We start from the raw sequence: 9315 nt of genomic DNA on the forward strand, positions 1-9315 counted from the left end.
ATCAAACCAGTCGCATCGGGTGTTGGATTGAACTTGTTAACAAGGCAAATAAAGGACATGATGCAAAAAATTGATTTCGCTTATCCAAACGACCCAACATCACCCAATCCTCCCACAATGAAATACATCACCGATCCTCCCACAGTCAAACAAGTCTACTCGTACTATTTTAACGAATGCATTAATTCACAACAAATTGAGACCCAATGAATGCGTTACTCTCAAACCCAAAAAAATGACAGGGTCACAATGGCATGAGTTTACTAGTCATGTAAATTAGTTTTAAAACCTAGAGATTAATTGATTACAAATAACCTTTAATTGGCTTTCAATGAGTTAAAATTCAAGAACAGTTAATAGTTTTTTTAAAAAAACAATCAGATATAGTTTTTCTCAAATACATGCAAAAAAAACTCGAGCAAAAATTCATTTAAAAATAGATGAAAGAGTGGGATAAAGGTTTGATCGATGTTTCCAAAATCAAATATCATCCTTGTATATATTCTTCATTCCATAGTCATAGCCTTCATCACCATCTCCCTTTCCACCATTATAACCACCATCATAACTATTAGATGCTCCTGGCCTATCACCATAGTTGTTATCTGGGTTATCTACATGATCATCCTTCTTGTCGGGAGTTTTCTGAGGATCATCTACATAGTCATCATCTTCATCACTGTCATCTTCTAGTTCACACTGTTGAAAGACATATCAATATAATTGAATGCAATTTAAAAGTAGCATATGGATGAAAGTATGACTTGCATTAAATATAAAGAAAAAAGTAGAAAGTACAGTGAAAGTGAACCGTGTTTCCAGCGCTTCGTAGGTGGCTTTTGAGCTGAAAAGTCTGAAACAAAACATTATATAGATTATCAAAATATGAGAATTATTAGCATCCATGACTAATTTGTTTAAATGAATAACTACAGGATATGTATAAATTACATAGAAAGTGGAACATGATTAAACGCCAAATACAAGCACATCTTATACAATATGCAATTAACAAATACTAGTTTTGCATCAATCAAAAAAGTATATCATATTAGTTAGCTTAATCTACATAAAACAACAAGAAATGTAATAGCCGCAACTATAGGGGGTAAGCTTAATCTAAATAGAAAACATAAAATCATAAACAGTTTTGAATGAGCGATTAATAAAGATAGAAATTGTTTCATTTGAGCCAATGAATTTGGGCACTGACAATAAGAACTTTAATTCATGTAACGTCATCTACTTCTTAATCCATCTATACAATTAACTAGCATACCACCTGTCCAAAAGATATTGCCGAACCATGTCATCAGAGTGTAGCAGATGTAAACCATCTTCCAAAAGAAGTCTGAGTTCATTCTCTTCCTGTGACAACGCTATCAAAGATTCAGTTTAAGGATTGACTACAGAGAAAAACAAAGTAAATGACAATCAAAACAAATGTTATAGATTAAAATACAAAATAAAGTTGAGACAACCTTAGGAAAGACAAAGTAGGCTACATGCTTTTTATTAAGGCTGACATCTAAGAGTTCAAACTACAAGCGAACATATTTGTTAAAGATTGGAGAAACAATTAAAACTTGGAACTAACACAGCTTGAGGATGATCATGAGAAACAACTATAAGTAAAACCATGATCTACATATATTAATTACATATGCATTATTACTGGACATGGTTATGTGCATATAAAAATAGATATATAATATATTCCTGACGTTCTTCTAACTTAAGTTAAATTGGCCTGAACATTAAGATTGTGCAATAAAAATGACAAGCAGGTCAGGACAAATAGAAAATCCTTGTTATAATCACTTATCACATGTGTGATCAATGGAAGAAGTTCAATTAATTTGATTTAATCAAACAATTTAAACAGCACAAATAATGGCAAGAATGAAACTACACATGCCTTATCAGTAAAAGAAAAGAACAAAAAAAAATATCAAATGAGAAAAGTATATGCAATAGACCGCTACTGATTAGAGGCCCAAAAACAGATTAAGCCAAAGAAACCTCATAAAAGAATCAACCTTTGGACAGAAACTAACCTCGTGAGTCAATGAAACAGGTTGTGGTTCATCATTCTTCCATAACTCTTCAAGTTTGTTAATTTGCTCATCACTTATTTGCCATGCTCTAAGCTGTTCCTGTTCTGAAGGTACCTGTAAAAGAAACCAGAATAAGTGACATGGACATGCAGAACAGCTACAAAATGTTAGTGAAAGTACCAAACCTTAATAAACCATGGTAGGAAACATCCATCATCAATGATTGGACGCCATTGACTAAGATCACAATTCATGCCCCTTAATACATTGACATTCAAACAAGGTTCTCTGCACAAGATAACGAAGCCACTTCTAGTTGCAGCAGAAGTAAATCCAAGAAGTAAAACATTTCGGCAACCACAATTATAGCATTCAAGGATACTCTCTCCTAGTGGACTGTCCTTGTGGAGCAAAACTTCCTTGTGCTCTGCTCGCACCTAAAATCAATTAATACAAAAAGTAATTATTAGCCCATGAACCAGAAATGCAATATTCTGTAATGGCATCCCACTCTACAACGACAGCTCTAACAAAATAAATAAATGCAGTTTCTCAACCATCAACCGAATAGAAGTTGTATAAATCAACAAAATACTCTAACATATGCTTAAATGTTGCATTAAAAATGTAAATACCACCTTTAAATGTAACCCAATAATTTGTAGCAAGATGACTGGCGAATTATATTTCACTTATCAGGCTAGTGTTGTAATCAAACTACAGAATGTAACAGATGAAAATTGAAATAGATGACTGAACAGAAGGATTAATAATGGTAAAAAACTACTCTTTCTCCCAAATTTCACTTACATGAGGGGTCGATAAAAATTTTCTGACAGAACTGGATAATATATGTTTCCAACAAAAGGAAGTATCAAAGATGGGCCCTTGTGTTTTCCAACAAAAAAGAAAAATATTCAAGTAAATGGTTAAATTGAGTATCATTTAGAAGTTAAGAATAAAAATACATAAAGAGGACAAAATATATAGAAAATTGCAGCAACAATTTGATAAAAGTTATGATGTTTTATGTGCTTGGCATGTTGAAATATGGAAAGAAATATAATCAATAATATCCCAGCACCTACCACATGATTCACAATATGAGAACCCCATGCGTTCCCCCACAACTGACAGAACCACTTCCTGCACGTCGGAATGTTGCATCTAACGATACACCCCGGATTCTGCACCCCACAATACCCGCACGCGTGCTCCGTAAAATTGCCCTGGCCAAACTCGTAACCCTCATCCCCAGTCTCCTCGAAGTTAATCTCGCTCATCCCAGCCGCCAGGGTATCAACCGCCGCGGCAGCCGCCTGCCCACCAGCGGCCCCCATGGCCTTGGAGGACGAGGAAGGACCGCCGAGGGGAGTCGATGCGGAAGGCGACAAGGTGGGCTCAGGAGAATGCAGATCGGATGCTAGGGAGTCCGGCGCGGGCTCGGGCGGTGGCGGGGGATGGGGCCCAGCGGGGGATCGGGAGGGCTGCGAGAGCTCCTGGAACTCCATGTAGTCGTCGAAGTCGTCCTGGGGGTTGAACTCGAGGAAAGTGTACGCGTGGCCGCCGGTGTCTGGCTGCGAAGGCGTCTCGTAGAGGTTGTTGGCCCACTGCGTCCGGCTAACACCGCGAACAAAAGTTAGGGTTCCTAGTCACGAACGTTTGGATTTGGAATTTATCACCTGATTAAAAAAATTATTTTGTTAAATTTAGATATATTGATTTTTTTTTTATTTTTTTCTATCTCTGTAATATTTAAAAGATGAATTTCAGAAAAGTATTTATTATTTATAAATATAAAATTTAAAAAATAAATAAAATAACTTACCTAAATTTTTTTTTAATTATCATATCTAAAATTTAGAATAAAATCTTTAAATAAAATACTAGATGTTGATGATTTTAAAACTTTACACGATGAAGCCTAAAATAAAATAACACTGTGTTAAACTGGTCTTCTATCTTTTGACTAGACAACTCCTTTTTAAAAAATCATTTCTATATTTTTAAATTAAGTGTTGTCAAGCTTGTTAAACTATTGTGGCATAAATTAGTTTAAGTTTATTCACTAAAATAGTTTAAGATTTATTCACCAAATTAATTATTTAAGATTGGTGATTCGAATTGTACATGTTTAAAAAAATTATCTATAATACCTTTTATGAGTCTCTCCTAATTTAAGATTTATTCACTAGTACCGCAGTACGGCTTGCTTGTTACGATTTCACTCCAGTCACTAGCTCCGCCATCGACATCTCCTCCATGCAGTTAAGTTAATGACTTCAGACATTGCTAGTTCTCATAGTGTGGCAGGCGATGTGTACAAGGCTTGGGAACGAATTCACCATCGTATGGCTGACCAGCGATTCCGGCTTCATGCAATCGAGTTGTAGCCTGCAATCCAAACTGAGGATGGGTTTTTGGGGTTAGCTCACCCTCGCGGGATCGCGACCCTTTGTCCCGACCATTGTAGCACGTGTGTCGCCCAGGGCATAAGGGGCATGATGACTTGACGTCATCCTCACCTTCCTCCGGCTTATCACCGGCAGTCTGTTATGGTTCCAAACTCAATGGTGGCAACTAAACACGAGGGTTGCACTCGTTGCAGGACTTAACCCAACACCTTATGGCATGAGCCAGCCATGCACCACCTGTGTCCACATTCCCGAAGGCACCCCTCTCTTTCAAGAGGATTCACGGCATGCCAAGCCCTGGTAAGGTTCTTCGCTTTGCATCGAATTAAACCACATGCTCCACCGCTTGTGCAGGCTCCCGTTAATTCCTTTGAGTTTCATTCTTGCAAACGTACTGTTAGAATTTGAGAGATGTCCTAAGGCAAATCGCCTTACGATTTTACTATTTATTGGATAAATATATATTCACTATTTGAGTGCATATTATATGTTTGAAGGTCTTAAACTCATTTACTGAATATTCGCAATACAATTCATAGCATGAGAGAAGCTGTGATTGGATCACAACTAGTGATTATCATTACATGTGCAATTATGAACGTATTAGAATTTCCCTAGTTATCGAATTGATGCATTCGACCATCATCAATTCTGTAAGACTAACACGAGTGACACTCCTTGGTTTGGCCAAGCAGTTGTTTTCTCACTAGCTAGAGACATTGGGATGTCGAGAGTTAAACGTGGATACTAGTTATGATAACTAGTTCATTGGAATGACTCACTGTAAGACTTCATATGATTATCTACATATATGGATATGTCTGTGAAGTTCTTACTGCAGCTCGAGTGCAAGTTTCCTTCAACTTAAGATATACAAGTTATCTTGGTCATGGAGACTTATACCTTGACATCTTAAGCAAGCATCTCATCGAGATGTGGACCCGGGATGATTGAGTATAAGTCGAAGTGTCCGAAGGTCTTTGGATAGCCCAAAGAAGATTCACCTCTCCCTGCGAGGAGACGTATACCCTATGACCACTCGTTAGATTATTACTCAAAGTGTTTAGCCAAAACATCACATGTAAAGAGTGTGAGACTCTTGAACACATGTACGAGTAATTTGAATCTGCAAAATGAGGAAGTATTACTTGGGCTAAGTGTGACGTAGTCATTCTAGTGGGGACAAATACATAGACCATGTCCTGAACCAAATGTGTATAAAATGAGTGAAAGGAATAAGACACGACTTACTGTAGCTGTTGAAGGGTTCAGAAGTAATTTTGAAATCAACTATGATTTTTCGACTAATTGGGGATCATGATGTACTACTAGGTGCCACTCTTGATCGTTCCATAATTAAGTAGTTAATTATGGACGACCAAGTTAAAGTGGGAACCTATTGGGTCACACGCACACCGAGTCTCTAAAAGACGTAAAATAAGTTAAAGAATAGGATTTTTAGATGAAGAGATAAATGTTTGATTAGACCATACATAAGACAAATATGGAAATATTTGTTGGAGTGGAAGCGTGGATGGTCCACATCACTAATAGAAGAGTTAGACCAAATTATATTAGTCATGAACCAACTTGGTTTAGTTGTGAACCAAATTAAGGGATTAATGGACTAATTTTTGCTTAAGGGATAATGGATTGGATTGGACTTTCTAATCTAACTCATTAATGAGACCTATATAAAGATATGGTTAGGAGAAGAAATATAACATGAGATCATTATTGGCTTATAAGGGTTTTGGAAACCCTTAACCCAATTTTCATCTCTCCTCTCTCCCCTCTCTCTCTCTCCAGTCGCCAACAAGGAGAGGCTTCTCCTTGTTATTGTGAGCCACAACTCTTCCTTGTTTTGCTTTCTTTTCCTCCTCTTGATCCCTCTTCTTCGCTCATGACTAGTAACTTCTGAAGGAGAGGCTTGTACTCACGGAGTTGTCTTGAGGAGCTCAGCGTGGCTACGAATAGAGGCGAGGTTCGACAATGTCGTTATGGTTGATGTCCTTCTCGTTACAAGTCATCTGTAAGATATGCCTGAAATAATTATTATTGATTTTTGTTTTGTGATCTTGTCTGTGCAATTGTATCCTGCATGCGTGTGGTGTGTGTGTTGTAATAAATTAGATTTATTTACGTTTAGTCTACCGCTGTGCATGTTTACGAAACATGTTTTAGAACACACTGCATCGGAGTGGTATCAGAGCCCGATCATGCTTCAACATAATCGTAAAATAGTTTACAAATGTTTGTAGTTATAGTTTTATTTGTTTTGGATGTTTAGGGGAAAATATATTGGAAATTGTTTCTAGGGCATAGAACCTCACTGAATTGATCAAGTAATCGATTGATAATGTATCAATCGATCGATTCACAGTTCAAAAATCATAAAAAATTATCAACCAATTGATTAGTTGATCGATTGAGAAGAAATTTTTAGGATTGGATCGATTGGCCAATCTATTTAGAATCGTTCGTGCAAACAGAGAGCTTCTGGATTGATCGGTCAATCGATCCAGATGCCCTAGATCGATTAGCCGATCGATCCAAGAAGGTTATGTTCACAACAGAAATGAGTTGGATCGATTGGCCAATCAATTGAAAATGGTTGGATCAATCGACCAATCGATCCAGTGACGAAGAAATTTTTCTTCGTCTCTGTTCGCTTTTGGATCGATCAGCCGATCAATTCAGCTCCTGTTTCCGAAATAGGAAGTTGAAAAATTCTAATTTTGATAATTCCGAGTTATTAAACAAAATTCTAATTGTTTCCTAATCTGTTAGGAAATTATAATTAGGGAATGTATTCCCAAAATTATATTTAGGGAATTTATTTCCTAATATGTGATTAGGGAATTTGTTTCCTAGTTTAGAATTGCTTAATTAGGAATTATTTTCTCTAAAGAAAATATGTGATTAGCTTCGGAAATTTGTTTCCAAATCTAAAATTAAAAGATTTTATTTTGTGAAATCAAATCTTTTACAGATATTTCATAATTTATAACTAAAGATTTTTTATTGGTGAAATCAAATCTTTAGAGAGATATTTTATAAAATCTATAAATAAAGTATCATGATTTATAAAATCAAATCCTTACACATATTTTAAATATCCAAATAAATAATGATAACAATAAAATTAGGTATGCATCTCATGTCATGTGTATGTCATATAAATTGCATTGTTGTCATGCGTGTGATGTGTCATACTATGTCATGCGTGCGACGTGTCATGTCATCATTCATGTCATGCGTGTAATGTCATATAGATAGAATATTTGCATGATGTAGATGAGACCAAAATCCCTTACACAATATTAAAACTTACACCTTCCGTTAATATGGTAAGAACCAGAGTTTAAGTTCTTGTTTGAGTTATTGGCCAAAGTCAAGCTCAACTTGAAATTAAATATGTTCAAACCATTGAGATGTTATCTCATGATTAATGGGTCAGTTTTAAACTTGAAACATTGATTTGTTATGTCAACATCATGATCAATGTGAATAGAGGTGAAGTTGGGTAATATGCATTCGATGTATACTTGTTAATGTGTTAACAACCCGATGTTTATGCGAAGATCAATTGCTGACATAATGTGATAGTTGCATATAAGTGATATGCAATCGGTAAACATGTTACCTACCACTATAGCTAAGAATGACTTGTTGGTCATAGTTAAGCTTGTTTTTATCTATAGTGGATATCAACCCACTTGGAGAAAACCTATCATCTCCTGAATTCAAAATAAGGGTATTTGAATTTGATAAATAAGCAAGCTTTATTACATGTAAAATGTTTATATAAATAAAATCATGTCTCTTATACATTCTCATTTTTGTATTTCTAGGTTAATCATTTAATTATAACTTCTGTTAATCTGCGTTTGATTTTGGACTCGAACAAACTGTCTAGGCTGAACTTCTTAGACTGGTTTCAAAATTTGAGAATTGTTCTTAAAGATGAGAAACTAACTTATGTCCTTGATCAGCCTCTTCCCACAAATCTTGATGATGATGCAACTACGGACCAATTATTGGCCCTTCAGAAACATAAGGATGATTCTATACTTGCAAGTTGCATCATGCTAGCGGCTCTGACTCCTAAATTATAGAAACAACATGAGCATTTAGTTGCTTATGATATTGTCTATCATCTTCATGAGCTTTTTGATGAGCAAGCTAGATTCAAAAGGTTCGAGGTCTCCAAGTTTCTCTTTTGCTAAAAAAGACATGAGGGTTCGTTTGTAGTACAATATGTACTAAAGATGAACGACTGCATAGAGCACTTAGCATCACTCGGTTTTACGATGGATCATGAGTTAAGTATTGACTTAATTCTATATAGTTTATCGAAAAGTCATTCATAATTAATGATGAACTATCGGATGAACAATTTGAAATCAACCATCCCCGAGATAATTAATATGCTCAAGACTATGGAGACTTTTGTTAAAGGTGAACAGAAAACTGTAATGTTAGTAGACTCCTCCAAGAAAGGTTCTAAGAGAAAGCTAAAACATTAGGCTAAAGGGAAGAGCAAAAATGCCAAGACAGTAGAATCGATACAAAAGGGTCCATGCCATCATTGTAGCAAAATGGGACACTGGCGAAGAAACTGCAAGATTTATCTTGAGTCCGTGAAGAAGAATAAGGCATCGACACCCCATCCACTTCAGGTATTTTCTTAAGCTCATCCGAGTATAAAGACATTTAGCCTTACATAAAACTCTCAGCATACAATCGACCGACCATAAGCTGAGCGAGCGCCCATGTGCTTATATATGCTTGGTCGGGCAAAGCCCGTCCGAACATAAATGTAAGTAACCTTATAATATTCC

At 36.0% G+C, this 9315-nt stretch overlaps 1 protein-coding gene across 1 annotated transcript; it reads right to left on the minus strand.

Annotated features, from left to right (window-relative positions):
• Nucleotides 1-404: 404 nt before the first annotated feature.
• LOC122021817 (regulator of nonsense transcripts 1 homolog) lies at nt 405-3711 on the minus strand. Its single transcript, XM_042579980.1, has 6 exons — nt 3146-3711; nt 2243-2494; nt 2058-2171; nt 1283-1368; nt 799-853; nt 405-699 (listed from the first exon to the last, which is right to left on the minus strand). The coding sequence occupies exons 1-6, from the start codon at nt 3566-3568 to the stop codon at nt 481-483; spliced, it is 1149 nt and encodes a 382-aa protein (XP_042435914.1). The 5' UTR covers nt 3569-3711; the 3' UTR covers nt 405-480.
• Nucleotides 3712-9315: the final 5604 nt, after the last annotated feature.

Source organism: Zingiber officinale, chromosome 9A (genome assembly GCF_018446385.1).
Source record: "Zingiber officinale cultivar Zhangliang chromosome 9A, Zo_v1.1, whole genome shotgun sequence".
Classification (NCBI taxonomy): Eukaryota; Viridiplantae; Streptophyta; class Magnoliopsida; order Zingiberales; family Zingiberaceae; genus Zingiber; species Zingiber officinale.

Excerpts from the sequence above, each read along its gene's own strand:
- LOC122021817 (XM_042579980.1), bottom strand. The coding sequence starts at position 3,568 with ATGGAGTTCCAGGAGCTCTCGCAGCCCTCCCGATCCCCCGCTGGGCCC. Across the intron at positions 1,369-2,057 it reads CTGTTTCATTGACTCACGAG|GAAGAGAATGAACTCAGACT; the intron begins GTTAGTTTCTGT and ends GCGTTGTCACAG. Across the intron at positions 700-798 it reads AAACACGGTTCACTTTCACT|TGTGAACTAGAAGATGACAG; the intron begins GTACTTTCTACT and ends GTCTTTCAACAG.